General features: G+C 41.4%; 1 protein-coding gene across 4 annotated transcripts in view; it reads right to left on the bottom strand.

The window, feature by feature from the left end:
- TBC1D8 (TBC1 domain family member 8) overlaps nt 1-15991 on the bottom strand; it is a 49563-nt gene that overhangs the window by 1814 nt on the left and 31758 nt on the right. For 3 of the 4 annotated variants that reach the window (XM_027641641.1, XM_027641651.1, XM_027641657.1), the window contains exons 6-19: nt 15693-15900; nt 14344-14538; nt 12925-13107; nt 12381-12531; nt 11129-11343; nt 10191-10308; nt 5728-6013; nt 5148-5277; nt 4752-4850; nt 4127-4195; nt 2551-2791; nt 1257-1322; nt 572-661; nt 314-414 (exon numbers count right to left, since the gene is read on the bottom strand). In XM_027641641.1, coding sequence (XP_027497442.1) covers nt 314-414; nt 572-661; nt 1257-1322; nt 2551-2791; nt 4127-4195; nt 4752-4850; nt 5148-5277; nt 5728-6013; nt 10191-10308; nt 11129-11343; nt 12381-12531; nt 12925-13107; nt 14344-14538; nt 15693-15900 — 2152 coding nt within the window. Of the gene's footprint in view, nt 1-313; nt 415-571; nt 662-1256; nt 1323-2524; nt 2792-4126; nt 4196-4751; nt 4851-5147; nt 5278-5727; nt 6014-10190; nt 10309-11128; nt 11344-12380; nt 12532-12924; nt 13108-14343; nt 14539-15692; nt 15901-15991 lie in introns of those variants that run through there. The other variant, XM_027641666.1, reaches the window with a different exon arrangement.

The following is a 15991-nucleotide window of genomic DNA, read 5'->3' as shown; positions in this document are numbered from 1 at the left end:
TTCTTGGGTTTAGGAGGAGGGCTTTATCCTGCCTGCACAAGCCTGTTTGCTTGCCTGTTCTGCTGCAGGTGAGTGTAAATCTGAAATTCTATTCACCAGACAGTCTGAGTAGAGGGAGCTGCTAAAAAGGTAGCGGAGAGTTTTTAAACACATGCTTCATGGATCAGAGGACCCCAATCCTTGATGCATGAAGGACTGAATCTAAGTACAGGCTGAAGTCACACTTTCTCAGAAGGAGGCAAACTGTTGTATTCAGTCATTGCATTTTAAGTACACTTACTTAAAAACAGATTACAATCTCTAAGGTACATACCTGGCTCATTTTTGGCAATTCTTTTTCAGTTTTAGTATCTTTTTCTTTGGCTAGATCCTTCAGCATCTGCTTCAACTGCTTTTGGTAATCTACTGCATCACCTTTTTTTGGAGTAGACATAAAAAGGAGAATTAATTTTCAAGTCACTGGAGTAAATTTACATTTCAAAATAAACCCCAGAGAGCAGAGATAACATGGTAGGGATCACAAGTGTGTTATCTCATATGCACACTCATTAGAGAACCATTTTGGACATACCATTTGATTTTCCAATCACTAGTGGTCTTGATGTTGACAGCAAAGGATTCTTTAATGGTGACTGGCTGTCTCGCTCATTTTCTGTGAGAGCTATCCAAAAAAAAGTGACAAATGTAATCCTTTGAATTCTGTATAATGGTTATTTATGTTTCTAGAACTTACATATTTGAAGAAAGCAAAATAATGGGGCAAATAAGTTTTTAAATACTTCTAAGTATTTAAAATTATGTTACTGTAAGTAAGACTTATTCTGCAGTTGGAAGTTTGCCAAGAATGGCACATTTAATTAAAATCTCTGAACAGAGGAACTACCACAGAATTTTGTCACCTGATCAAAACTGGATCAAGATATGATAAGGAGATCTCTACTGTACATGGAGTACAAGCCATTCAAAAATGTTATTTCAGTTCATATTTTGTCTGGAAGTAACCATGTAATTGGTTGCAAAAGATCTCTGAATGCAGCAGATGTGTGAGCTTTGACATTGTAATCTATAAATTTCATCCAAAAAAGGTTTGACTGGAGTAATTTGTAAAATGTGGTGAGCGTAACTATGAATGTACATCCTATATGCTCCCAGTTGGAAGGAGGCAAGATTAAGATTCTCATAAAGCAGCTTTCTCCCAAAAGCAAGAGATTTTTTTTTTGGAAACAGAGGTATTCATTCCCTTTCAGATTTCTTACCCGGTGGAATATGCAGCTTATATAGTAACTTTATCTTTTCATTCATTTCTCCATTATACATAATATCTGCAAGGCAAAAAAAGAACAAGAAGGAAGTGAACCAGAGCACGCACTTCCACAGTTTAAAATAAATCAGGCATCTCTCTGTGCACAAAGGATAATTGTTTACATGGACAATAAACATATGGCCAGTGTATTATATTACTTTAAGTTGTGCCTGTCAATGAGGAACAGCAGGTGACAGCCATCTGTTTGGTCTTTGTTCTTGTAAAGTAGATTGGGAGTACCTAAGCCTATGGAGCTTCAGCATTGTTTAAAAATATCATGGAGGATGGCAGGGAATCTAGCAAAGGCTGTTTGCTACCACAGATTAACAGGAATGTGAGAGGGGAGAGACAGAAAACTCTGGCGACATGATATTCTTAGTATTTCTCCCCTTCAGCTCTTACTGCTGTTCTACAGAGTAAGCCCACAGAAGATACCTATTTAACGTGTAATATAATTCACACTTTCAATGACCACTAAAAATAAGATTCTAAACTTTCAAATGCACTGAAATACTGTGAAGAACTTTTTTAATTTAAAGTTGTATCCATCTAAGAATCAAAATCAAATAACAATATAATACAGAGTGCCGTAAGGTTCACATAAAAAAATTCTAAAAATCTTAAGTGGCAAGAACAAAAATGTGGGGATTTTTACTGAAGCTTTGAATGTTGATCCAGTTTTTCCCACTTGAGATCAGGCAACAGTTCAGATATGGCACTTTCTCTTCAGCCAGATTTTGGGACAGGCAGCCTTATCTCATTAGGACAGCTGGTGGCCTCAAGACCAACCCAAGAGCAAGCCCTCAGTCCCTGCGGGCCAGATTTTTTTATGTTCTGCTTGAAGTCAACATGTAAGGCAAGCAGCAGTGTTTAAGTCTTTAACAAGTGGTTACAAAGAGATATACTGAGATTTCAAAGATATACTGACAGCAGCCATCGAGTAGAGAGGATTTCCTAGCATTTCATACAGACTCAAGTATAATTTTAATTCATACAAGATTTTAAACAAAATTATTGTCTATCAATTTTTTAATACAAGATTCAGTCATCTCCTTAGACTGTCTTTTAAATCAAATTGACTTTGGGTGATTGGAACACAAAAAAATCAGTAAAGGTCACTGATTAGGATAATGACAAACCCTAAAAAAAATCCTCCCCTGCCAGTCATACAGCATTTTAACATTCACATCTCTCACACATGCCATCCCCTTCTCTGCCCACCTTCCACCCTGCAGGTGAGCTGATACCTAAGCAGCTGGCGAGCCCCTTGAATTCGATGAGCCGGTCCATGTTCTCATCCAGGAGCCGGAAGGTCCTTTGGGCGAGGACGTCAGTGTGCTCCCCGCAGGTCCAGGGCGACACCAGCCTGTACAGGTTGGCGAACTGCTGGGCATCGATGCGGTACTGCTCAGCGTACGGCCGGCTGGGGTCGTGCCGCTCTGCCACTGGGCTCGTCATTTCCCAGTAACACCTTATTAAATGTTCCCTCTAGGAGAAATCGGAGGCGGGAGAGGGGTTATTGCACTGCACAGTGTCAGAGAGCACCACCGGCAGTAAAAGGCATTCACATCAAACTGCTGTAAAATGCTCGAAATTCTCTTTGGGTGAGGTGTCACACTGATACCAAGACCATTTCTGTGTGAAAAAGCAAATCTTCAATCAGAGGAGCCAACCGCTCTCACAATTTGTAATGGATAATTAATACATTTGAAGGGAGATCGTGCAAATTCTTGGAATAAATTCACTGTGGGCTACTGAAACTCTTATTAGTCACATGTGGCCCAGGATGTTCCTAACCAGCCAAAGGTACAGAGGGTCACAGAAAACACAGAGTAAGCATTATACAGGCTTGACCTGCTCATTTATTCTCTCTCAGACATCTCCATTTGGATACTGTATCTATTAGTCTTCCCTTAGGGACAGGCAAAACAAAGAGTCCTAACAAAGCAAGCTGTCCTCAGGGAAGCAAGGAAAGTAAAGAAAAAGGAACTGCCACCAAGAAATTAAATAAGAGGAGTGTGAGTTAAAGCTCAAAAACAGCAGTGAGCAGCAGGAGCGAAGCACTGAAAAACAAGCTCCAGCAGCATCATCTTACAACCACTAATGGAAGGAGGAGCTGCACTTAGTGACAAAGCTGTATAACACTAACAACATACCACAGTCATATTCTCAGTATTTATGGCTGTGGACAATACACAAAAGAAATAGTCCATTAAGGAAAATGATTACAAGCTTGGACCTCTAAATCAAATATAGTTGTATAAGCTTAGATGTCCCTGTCTCCAAATAACTTTATTACAAGTTTTGTCAAATATCAGCTTGACAGAAAGGAACTGAAGTAGAAACTCCTTTCAGTTTAAAAAAAAAAAAAAAGGAAATAAAACTGTTAGAAATTAGGAACAAATAGCAAGGACACATGTTTGTGGAGTTTTCTTTCCCTTATGGAAAATACTCTGCCTTTAAACAGCATTAAGAAAGCAGGACTCAAAAGCACGGCCAAGATCACAGTGAGCAGAGCTACATATTATTTAATTTATTCTGCATGTGAAAGTTACCAGAACATCACTTGTCAGGGACCATTTCCAAGCAGCAAGTTATAAAGGAAACTCTGGAGCAATTCTTCTCTGAAGGATCTGTGCATTACTTACTACTCCTCTTTAACAACTGCGCAACCACGGAAAGGACAAAATGGCATAATCCCATCCAAACAGCACCGCCCAGGCACAGGACATGAGGTCCAGGGCAGCAGTGCAAAGTAACAGCTGGAAGTTACACCCAAAGAAGCCTCAAATAGTGCACTGCCTGCTTTTAAGGGAGACTGACCTTGAACAAGTCATACAATTCCTCTAAATCTTCAGGTAGAATTGAAACATCTGGGATGACAACTCTGAGCTTAAAAAGAAAGAAAATCATGTTAGTGACAGTCTCTACTGCCTTCATCACTGACATGGGCAGGCTCATGAGCCCTGCAGGGACTGTACTGTCGTGCTACAGCTGAAACCACAGTATTGAAAAATCTTTGCAATGTTTCCCCCTTCTTTAGGTTCGCCAGTTGGACAGGTCCATTGAAAGAGAAATCCCTCAAGGGCTATTACAAACAAAGACAGGAAGTCCCTAAGCTACAGGTCACAGGAGGCCAGGGAAGCATCGCATGGTGCTGTCTCTTCTTACACTCTTCCCCAGGCATCTGCCCCGGGCCAGCCATGGTCAGAGATGGATGGCCCTGCTGGATGGCCCTGCAGTTGTTCTTAACTGTAAAGCCACCCTAGAAAATAATGCACATGGCTGCAAAAGAAAAATCCTCAGCATCCCAGGAAAGAACTTTTTCCAGAGACAGTAATGATTCCTCCTTGTTTCAAGGCCTGATGGCACCTTTTTAAAAACTAAACCAGTGTGCCCCCAGAGAGGCAATGTTAAGCTACCTCAGTCAAAGTAATACCCTACTTACCACATTTTGCTTGGTTGTATCTTCGTGGCTCTGCAGGACACGGATTCGGTGTTTGTAGCGCATGTGCTCTATCTGTGCCACAGAGTGGTCTCCAAATTTCTACAAGAGAGGAAAAAAAGTTTATTATTTGTGTAGTATTTTATGATGTTTGTATTTCTCATTTACTGGAAATACAACTTTTAAAGTACAGCAGGACCTTGAAGAAAAAGCATACCCAGTCTCTAACTGATCTCTCAGTGTAGGTATTCATAATACACCTAGTCTTGTGCATTTGAGCACTTTATCTAAGGAATCTGTAAACGTGTATTAACTTCCAGAGCATCCATGTTGAATTTAACCTTTTTCTTCTTTAAAATTCTAACTTAACTGACCAGTAGATACAGAGCAGTATTTTACCTCATAGGAGTCGTGAATCAGGTTTGCTATTTCAGTCACTGGAGAGGCTTCCTGGTCATCACTAAAGAATGCGTGGTGATTACCAATAGGTGGTAGAGGGCTTTCCTCATTTTTGACATGCTCTAAAAACCTGAAGAGGAGAAATACATAAGAACACAGATCATACTGCACTATGCTCTTCTCAATTCAAATAAGAAAACAAGTCTTATAGCTCAGACTTAGAAATAAATTGGGTTTGGGGCAAGCTTGGTTTTTCAGAAATGGCTTTGTGATTACTCATTTGAGAAACAGCAAGCCAGCCAAATGACTAAATGCTGCCCAAGGAAGAAAACTTCTGTCTCCTTGAAGTCTGGAGCAGGAAGCCCGGCACTCCAGGGAAGGCACGAAGAGCAGCAGTAAATATTGCACGTTGACGCAGTCAATGCATGTCTCAGCGCTGCCAGGAAATTTCACAGGACATCTCGTCCCATGACAAAGCCCATTGTTTAAGGCAGACACTGCAAAAGCAGCAAGAGCAGCAAGGCAACATGGAGGGTCCTGCTGGTGCCTAGATGGAAGGAGCACTCCTGCATGGCCATACCTGCTCAGGATCATCAAGGCCTGCCCATCGTCCTTGCTGTTACACAGATCCACGGCGTTGGCCTCCAGGATGGCCAAGCCCAGCTGGAAAATGGCTTTGATGCCATCATAGAAGAAGCAGTCTACAACATTCACAGCACTTTCCAGGGGCATGATGCTAAGGAAAAGGGTAAGGAACCAGGAAAGAGAGATGGAAGCTAAGGCTGTCAGATCCTTCATATGTTCAGCCAGCTCTGGAAGTTGCTCTTTTATAAGCTCTTCAAACACCGACTGGTCTACCTGAGCACCTGCAAGTCACAAAAAACCAGTATTAGCCAGGACTGATAAAGGAAAAAATATTCTTTGAAGGTAATCATTGCTGTCAACCATCAACTGCAAGAGTTTCTTAAAATTTAAACTGACAAGATACACATGCATGTACAAAGAAAAATCCCATCATCCTCCAGCTGTGATCTCAGCCCAACCCTCATGTCCATAATCCTTACTGAACAGCTTCCTGCAGAAAGAGTGTGTTGATTCTCCTAAGCGTCTTTAGGGTGCAATGAAATAGTAATAGCAGTAGCTGTTGGTTTTGGCTACCAGAGCAAATAGAAATTAAGTGCTAGCAAAAGCAATCTTAAAGCATTTTACTGTTCGATTTGGGATCTGCGTAGTGAAAATAAGACCGCACACATTCCTCTCCAGTGTATGTACTCAAGCAAGTGGGCAGTAAAGCTTTCGTTCTAAGTGAGGAAATGTAAGATGGAAATCCAGATATGGCTACACACACTAAGCAGGAAAAAAGTATTTACACATAAATACATGCACAGATATAAATACATACTTACATGCATAATTATCTATATTTAAAGAACAAAGGATTTCTGCAATGCCCAGATAAAAGCTTTCCTAACTGTCCCAACCAGTCTTTCCAAAAGAGCAGATCCAGGCTATGCTTTAGCTACTAGCTCAGTTCTGCCTTGTCAGCAGCTTTTGTAGAATCAATATAGTTTCTTATCACTGAAGTGGCCTGTGTCTACAAACCAGATCTGCCACATCAGGGCTTTAACCAAAGACACTACAAGTTAAAAATATTCCTGAGTACAAAATGCAGTTGGCTTTTCAAGTATTTTCTCTTTCAAGTTATTTCATTTCTTTCTCATAGTCCATATTCTGTTAATATTAGGAGACTATTTTAATTGCTGTGAAATTTCTGAGACATATATATCCCTAGCACTCAAAACTTCTATTATTCAAAAGCAGAATATAACCTGGACAATCTGTGGCAGAGCACCAGCATCTTTTGGCTTTGCATCCTAATTATAGAGAAAACAAAACCAGCTCTGACATTTTGCTGTCTTAGAACTTTTCACATCAAGCCACAGAGAGCTTCTAATGGTGACTGAACAAACATTACAGCACCACAAATCAAAAGTAAGTGCCCAGGGGCATGCAAAGAGCTTTTGAGAAACACATCAAGCATGGTGCTTTGAAGAGAAAGCCTTCTCACATCAGATGGTCATAAGCAAGAAAGGTAAAGAAAACAGGAGAAAACAGACCGGGGTTACTCAACAGAGGGCAATTTTTGTGTTTTGCTTTGTTTTTTTAATAAGCTTAATGCAAACAATTTAATAGCCACAGTTAACACAGACACAAACATTGACTTGGTTTTAGAGGTTTTTTAAGGAAGCCAGAGACTGATAGGCAGATACATATAAAAAGATCATTCCAGACTCACTGGCAAAAGTGAACGTTTAAAAGGAACATGCAATGCTGCCTAGATATTTCACAAATCTTTTTATAATAAGTGTTGACATTACAGATGAAAGTCAAGTAGATGTATTCAAAGGGACTTTTCTGCCCACCTTTTCATTGGGCTCCCAGAAATCATGAAATCTGAGCAACTGAATCTCTAATGTGTTACAGCATGAGACCATGACGAGGTAGGGAAATACCAGGGCATCCATTTAAAAAATGATGACCCAAGATGCAAGCTAAATGATATCTCCAGGACTGAAAAGGCAAATCAGAGAAATGAAATAAGGTTTTCAGTGTTTCAATAGTTACAGTATCAAGATGATGACACCCTAACAGATAAAGCAGGGTAAGATGGCCTGCTGGTTTATGCAGAGGATAGAAAAGTCATGGTAACATGAGAATAGGATATTCATGACCCAAGAACAACTTGTTTCTAACTTGCAGCTATCTGCTTATAATTTCCTCTATGCATTGCAGAGGGGAGAAGGAGAGAGGGAATTCCTGAAGGAGGAGCCCAGCCTGCAGGCCTTTCACATTTGCAAGCAGTGAAATGAAAATGCTTGTGAAAGGACAGAGTGGTCGTAGATGGAAAGGCTGAAGGAGGGAGCTGGTCATGTTATGCAAGTAAAAAGGTTGAGTAAGACTGAATTGTCTAAGCAATTTTGAAAGCAAAAATTATAAATAAATAAACACACAAATAAATAAATAGAAGATTTTGAAAGTCATAAAGAAAAGGCCCAAGAGGAGAAGACCTGTTATAACCAAGGTCATTAACTCAGTAGTTGTTTTGACTGTAGAGATTACTGGCTGACACTGAAGAGGAAAAGCACAGTGACAGGTAGCAAGGTCAGAGGTCATCACAGTTATAGAGAGATCAAAATTTGGACAATAGTGTTGGCAGTACAGACAAAGAGGAAAAGTTGGGTCTTGCAAGTGCTATGCAGGAAGAAACAATACAAAATTTAGACAAGGGCTGGTTGCAAATCAAAAAAGAAGGTTGACTGAAATGCGAAGCCAAGAACACTAACTCAGGCAACAGGAACCAGAGGTGGGGAAGGGTGGAGAAGATCAGTAGCACCGATTTGGGCACATTAAGTTCTAGGGTAAACCAAAGTCGCAGAGGTAACTGCTCAGTGAAGCAACCATGCTGAAAAACTAGACCTCTGCCATTCAGAGGGAGCAGGGGAACTTCCGAGCTGAAGCTCCTGGCTCTGCACCGTAGTGAGCCATGGCAGTATGTCTTCTAGAGTCACAACACTCTTTCCTTGGGGTACAGAGGACAGGAAAACAGAGAGACAGGACAATTAAGACTCTCAGCAGTCAAACAGTGTACACTGCAGCCGTGGCAACTGACAGGCAAGATACAAACCCAAATTAAGCACAACTCAAGGCAGCGATATGGCTGGCCAAGTGACACAACTCATTAGTTTGGTTGTGGAGAATGCTACTTAGGGGCAATAACCCAGCAAGCATCAAAGTTATCAGTAACTCAAGGCACGCTGATGATCCCTAGAAATGTACAAGGACAGATAAAGCTGTTTCTCTTTTAATCAAGGAAGGAGGTAGACAAACATGGAAGTCAGTCATCAAAATAGCAGTTTAAAGTCACGTGGGAGACAAGAACCAGAATTCTGACAAGTGGGACAGTTACAATGCCCAGTCCACTAGTTGAAAATATCAATGGCATTCAAAGCACCACAAAACATCCTAAGCATCCAGCTAACTTTGGAATAACTCTCCTTGAACTTACTTCCTGCCAGTTCAGTGATAAGACAATAACTGTCCAGCAAGACAGTATCAGAAGGGAGGTATGACAATCCCATCCTTCAAGGAAAAGACTGGAAATATTCTCAAATATCTCCTTCCACTCCCCAGACATCATAAGAGTGCCCAGACCATTTCTACCTCCCAGAACCACCACCACCAGGGATTTCCTCCTATCCCCATTTGCTCCCAAGTGACCCTGATCCCTCCCTTTGCCACAGTAATGGTGTAACACCAGACGCTGTAGCTAAGGACTAAGGTTAGCATAAAAGAGGAAAAAACTATTAAACATTTCTGCAAGGAGAGGAATTCACTGCAAAGAACAAATACTCTTCTTGTATGCATTCCTGCGCTTACTGTGTGGAGCTGCTCAGCCCCTCTCTATGCTTGAAGCAGATGTTGGCACAACAGTTTTTAAAACAATTGCACTGCAAAGACCAGGAGACACAGCACATGCAGTGCATGGCACGCTCTGCAGAGTGACAGGGCTTATTCCTAAATGCAGCATCTCACATTCAGAGGGTTTTGTATCAGCCCTCATTACAAAGAGCTAATTTAGGTGCAAACCTGCATTGCTCCAGCAGCCAGGCAATTCAGACAGCTCAGATCACAAATACCTACTCTAGCAGATCTTTTCTAGGTTCAGTTTAAACAGCTCAAGTCTCTAACCAAGACCTGTAAGTTTTTCTATTTTTACCTAACAGGCAAAAGTGTCACCGCCTTCTGATCAACAGGAAAGAAAAAGACAAGCTGTAAAGTTGAGCATATATTTATAGATCTTGCAATTCAAACCCTTCAAACCAAAACCAACTCTGGCTGGAACTGCTGTCCCTGCACACCACACAAGTAGATGGACCACCTCATCTGTGGGGTCTGGATCTCAGCAGACCCTGAGCATTTTACTCACCCCTGTGTAGTGTGGCTGCCCCTTCCCTGTCTGCAAGAAGACAGACACAAACTCACCTATCACTCGGTGGTTGAAGTAATCCGGCAGCATTCGCTCACACACAGCAACCAGCAGCCAAAAGGCTTCTTCCTCTTTGGCATATAACAGCAACACGGAGGTCAAAATATTCATAGACTTACAAGGGCAAAGAAGAAAATGAGATTTGTTAGTGACAAAAGCTCAATTGTGGTAACTTTTATAGAAAGAAAAGTAGCGCAACATGATGTAAACAACTTAAAAAAAAACCAAACAGGAAGAAAAAGAGACATAGACAGCAAACACATAATTGCAACCCAAAGGCATAACAAGTTTTTCAAGCCTTTGTATACTGTTTTTTATAAGAGCAACAGGAAACAATGGAGAAAAGCACAGTACAGGATTTGCCTAAATAAAAAGCAGGTAACTGAGAGTGCAGGATGTTTTGGGGCTGCTTTTGCCCCCCCACTTTCTGTAGCAGGACTGGTCTGATGTTAATGAGAATTCAGGGAGCTGCACAGAAATTAAAGTTGTTTTAGCTGGCCAGCTGGATAAAGTATTTTCACCATTTATCATCAGTTTTGAAAAACAGTGGCAGAAAGGTTCATGACTCCTCTGCCCCAGTGCACTACATGAACCTCATCTCTGCAGGCCAATTTGCTCTGTACTGCCTCCAAGTGCAAGAAATGCACTTTTGAACAAACAAAAGCATCAGAAACATTTTTTTCCCTCCTGTAACTCTAAATGCAGTTTGCAAGACACTGAAGGAGTATTTTTATAAAGGCAAAGCCTTTTGTAAAGCCTACTTGTTTTCTGGGGTGAATGACGTTTAATAACTAAAATTATGCATTGTTACTAACTAAAGGGACCTTATTTACCAAAAGTACCATTAAAAATACTCCCAACAGAACAACAAAGCAGAGAGTGGAGAGGAGAAAAAAAAAAAGCAGTGAGTGTTATACCCCTGGGAATTCCTCACCTGGCAGTATCCTATTTTGGGGTTCCTGTGTGCGTATGCCGTGAGCACCCTTCTGAGGGCAGCGATCCCCGTCTCGCTCTGGAAGGCGGGGTGCTCCGGCAGCGAGCGGTGGAGGTCACGCTCAATCTCCTCTGTTGCCATACAGCACTTGCCCATGGATGCCTCCACCAAATGTATGTAGTACCCGGGATGGGAGGCAAGATCCGTCTCGGCATCTGAGAGCAGCGGGGAGAGAGACAGACGAAGACAGGAGTGGATTAGGACAATGCTAAACTTAGTGTTGTGGGAATTATTGCTCAAAAGGTCTGTGAATTTACTGAAATTTTCAGGGGGATAAAATCCTAGCAGAATACATGTCTTGAAAACAAAATAAGCATTAGCAAACCTTACATGACAAAACATCATACAAAACACCTTAAGTGAGCAAAAGACTTGTATAGCAGAAAGTATCACAGAATCATAGAATGGTTTGCATTGGAAGGGACCTTAAAGACCATGTTCAAACCCCTCTGATGTGGGCAGGGACACCTTCCACAAGATGAGGCTGCTTAAAACCCCATCCAGCCTGGCCTTGAACAATTCCAGGGACAGGGCATCCACAGTTTCCCTGGGCAACCTGTTCCAGTGCCTCACCAGACACACATATTACTGGGAGAAATGCATTCAGCGGTGTTCACATCCTCCAAGGAGGAAAAGCTCCACTTTTTACAAATGTCTGAACATGTCATATATTGGACTAATGACTAAACTTGAGATCATATTGTAAGCACATTCTGGCTCTGCCAGATCTGTCAATGAAATGAGTTGTTTTTTCCATCTCCAGTTTCTGTAAGCCCTGCCAACATTCAACAAGAAGCAGGAGCAGGACTGTCGACTTCAAGATGTCATTATTTTGCAATAATTTGATTTCTTTAGGGTTAAATCAGTATTTATACTACAATCTAATTACTGCTTGAAGATGAACACTGTTTTATGAAAACATGATGCTAATTTTAAATTACACAGATTACAAAGATGTTATTTTGATTCTTCTGCACATCATATGATGTCATCCTGAGACAAAATTTTTACAGATTTACCTAGGTACTTCCTTGCATTTATTACTTCAGTTCAGATCACCTCTCTTCTGTAAGTAGTATCACAAGATCCACGTAAAGGACATTTAACTGCCCTTGGGAGATTTCCTGCCTAAATGTTCTGCCATGTCCAGAATCAGATGATGCCTACAGCCAACATATCTAAGCATGCCCACCTGAGAAAAGCAGCCAGAGTTTGCCTCTTAAGGATTCAGGAATTCCCATAGCAACAAGTTTTCTGATCTTCTCTGTGCGAAACATGCACACAGTTCTGCCATATTCTACAAAATGGTCATCCCACAGGCTTTCTTTGATTTGCTCCCTAGACTGGGAACAAGAAGATATATTTTAAAAGAACAAATCATGTACATGTGAGAACGCTGGTAAACAAAAACATTTTACATACTAGAAATTCTGCAAGGTATTTCCATTACCAATGGAAATGGGAAGCCTGCCCTAGGGACTACAACTTTCCCCATTTTGCATATCCAATTCACCACACAGAGAGAAAAATTATAAATATTCACCAGAACAAAATGGGGGCGGAGTGAGAAGAAAAAAAATTCAAGCAAATAAAAAGCTGTTATCTCATATCTAACTTCTCCAACCAATACAGAGTGCATTTTACTAAAAATGTGTATATTTCTGAACATAACCTCAGCTTTTTTAAAAACAAAAAACTCCCTAAAACACCTACAACTTCCCCCAAATGTAACATACCTTTCCAAAATCAAGGCCTGATATTCCTGACTGATGAAAGTCCGACCTTAGTGCTTCTGCATTGAGCAAGTAACTGTTCTCCTTTTCACATTCACTTCTCTCCTTCATTTGTGAAGCCTCTGTTCCCAGATGTGCAGGTTCACCATCCCTCAGCACACACATGGATCCAAAAGCAAGACTGTTCTGCAATGCAGAATCAAAGCAGTAATGACTGAAAAGAGGTTAAGAACTACATCCTCAACTGTCCTCAAGACACAGAGCTGGGTTACTCTTCGCCTTTTGCATTAAAACTCTTCACACCTTTTAGGAGGAAAGGTCTTACTCAAGACTTTATACAAATTATTGTTCATTTGCATGTTAGGAAAAGGGTTGGTACTTTAAACCAAAAGTTGTTAGCAAATGCTAAATGTCCTTCATGACAAGCTATCAAACAGTCTTTTACTATTAGGATTTGAAAGACAGAATCAGAGAACAATTTAGGTTGGAGAGGACCATCTTTTTCAATCCCCTGCTCAAAGCAGGAGCTCTCAGACATGATTGCTGGGGTCTGTCCTCAGTCAAGGTGAGTAGCTCCAAGAAAGTAGAGTCCACAGCCCCTCTGGGCAGCCTGGTCCAGCTCTGTCCACCCATGAGGGGAAATCTATCTATCTATTCAGATTTTCCCTTGCTGCATCTTGAGGCTGTGGCTGCTCATCTTTCAGCTGGTGCATCCAAGATGGGTCTGCCTCCATCTTCTAACTCCCCACTATCTAGCGGTAGACTGGCTGAAGAAGTCCTGCTCCCTCAACTTCTCCTAGTAAAGCATGTACTCCATCCTATCTTGTAGCCCTTCACAATACTCCAATTTGTCAGTGCTTTTCTTGTGCAGTGGACACAGTACTCCAGATCAGCTTCAGAAGTGCTGAATAAAAGGGAATAGTGACATCCTGTGACCTGCTGGTTACAACTCTCCTAGTACAACCTGGTATAGTGTTGACCCTCAGTACTGTAAGAGCACACTGCTGACTTATAAGCTCGACCTGTTGTCCACCATGAGCCCCTCACCTTTTCCACATGGCTGTTCTCCAGCCAGCCAGTCCCCAGCCCCTCCTGTCACATGGGGCTACTTTGTCAGGTTTCACATTTGCTTCTGTTGAACTTCACAAGGTCTCTATCAGCCCATTCCTCCCTATTGCTGAGATATCTGTGAAGGGCAGCCCTGCTGCCCACCATATTCACTGCTTGTGTGTCAATCACAAGCTTGCTGAGGGTGTGCTCCATCCCATCAGGCAGGTCTTTAAAGAAGGCATCAGATATCACTGGCTCAAGATCAATCCCCCAAGGAAGGCAGGATAATGAACTAATAGAAAGGAGAAAAAGGGGGAAAGGGATAAGAGGGGGGAGAGGGGGGAGAGGAAAAGGAAGAGGAACGATCAGTACCTGATTGTTATTTTGCAAGTTGTTGCAGTGCACTGGGTTGATGGAATTCACTTCTTTTAGCCTCTGCAGCAGGTTCTCCACCAAAGTATCCCGGTCCTTCAACTCAATGAACTGAAATGCTGTCTTGCTCCTTATGCTAACAATGATGGGGTTAGGGAGAAGGCTTGTGTCCTCCATCTTCTCTATACTGATTACCTTTTCCAGAAACATTATAGAAAACATATTTGGCATCACATCCACAGAAACATCTTCAAATATTCTACATGTACCAAAACATACAAACACAGCATTCATATGCATGTATGCTTTAAATGTGGTTATTCATACTGATTTTCCTTGATCAAACACATCCTACCACCTGAAGTTCATGGTCTCTTTAGATGCTCAAAGCAGATACCAAAAAGTATCCCAGATGCCTTTTTTTTAATAAATGACTTTGCAGCCCAATTCTGGACAGTACACTGAGGGGAAAGATAAGAAAGAGGTGTATGATTAAAAAAACATCTATAAAAGGATCAACTTGATCAAATTCTGGGGGATGAAGGAAGAAATTTACTTTCACACCTTTGAAGATAGGGAGAAACAGCTTTTTTATCTTTTCTGATTAAGTATATAACACTGTTCTATTGCTTTCTGTTTTTATAACAGTGGAAGGTAAGTTGCTACAACAAGGATATGATTTGGATGTTACTCTGTTATTAGTCGAGAATGAAAGGAAAGCTTTAATTAGGAGATCATAACAGCATTGTATCCACAGCAGATCAGACAGATGTTAGCCAACAGCTTCTGTCTCCTCTTCTACTCCCACCACCTTCCCATGTGCTCTCCCTCCACTTAAATACATCTTTGATTTCATGTAAATTTGTTAGCTCATTACTGCATCCAGAACATCCCCTTTTTCTCTCTGCCCTGCAGCTTTGAAAAGTATCAACAGGTTTGTCAGAGGTTGTCTGTGGAAGGCGAGTTTCAACACTTTTAAGTGTTGATCCCAGGCAAGGATGCTTTTACATGGCTAGAATGGTCCAAGCTGGTCTCCATCAACATCAAGCTGGACATATGTGTTTGTGGAGCTGGGAGGGGGACAAGTCTTGGGCCGAGCAGATTCTGCTTTTGCAAGTCCTGTCCTGCTGCATGACTTGTCCATACTTCACTTTGAGGATCATGTTGAATCACCCGTATTTTTAATGAGACCCAGAACAAGTTGTACCACAATCCTGTAGGCATGATACGCACAAGCATCCTACTCTTTCTCATCAAACAATACTTTTCAGATAAGTCAAGTGACAGTGGAGGCCTAGGGAAGAAAAAGGGAGATAAAGACCCAAAACGAAAGAAACAAATAACTCTACCTCTCTGAGTGGGATGATAACATTGCAGCAGCCATTTTCTTTGCTAGCAAAACAGATATAACTGTCGGAAGTGTACATCCTTCCCGCTGTGTGACAGCGACTAAATGGCGTCCAGAGAGAACAGTCTACAACTTCATGCAGCTTCTCCTTCCTGGGTAATCTGAAGAAGGCCCGAAAGAATTCATTCTGTGCTCTGGCTTCAAGATCCCTGAAGAAAAAGCAGTAAGAATGAATCACAAGATCTTGAAAGGCAGAACATATAGCGCAAAGTTCGCTTTTCTTGTTGGCCTCATCAAGAG

This window comes from Corapipo altera, unplaced genomic scaffold (genome assembly GCF_003945725.1).
Source record: "Corapipo altera isolate COAL_440 unplaced genomic scaffold, ASM394572v1 0, whole genome shotgun sequence".
Lineage (NCBI taxonomy): Eukaryota > Metazoa > Chordata > Aves > Passeriformes > Pipridae > Corapipo > Corapipo altera.
Note: the sequence above shows the minus strand (reverse complement) of the source record. Positions and strands in the feature narration are given on the sequence as shown.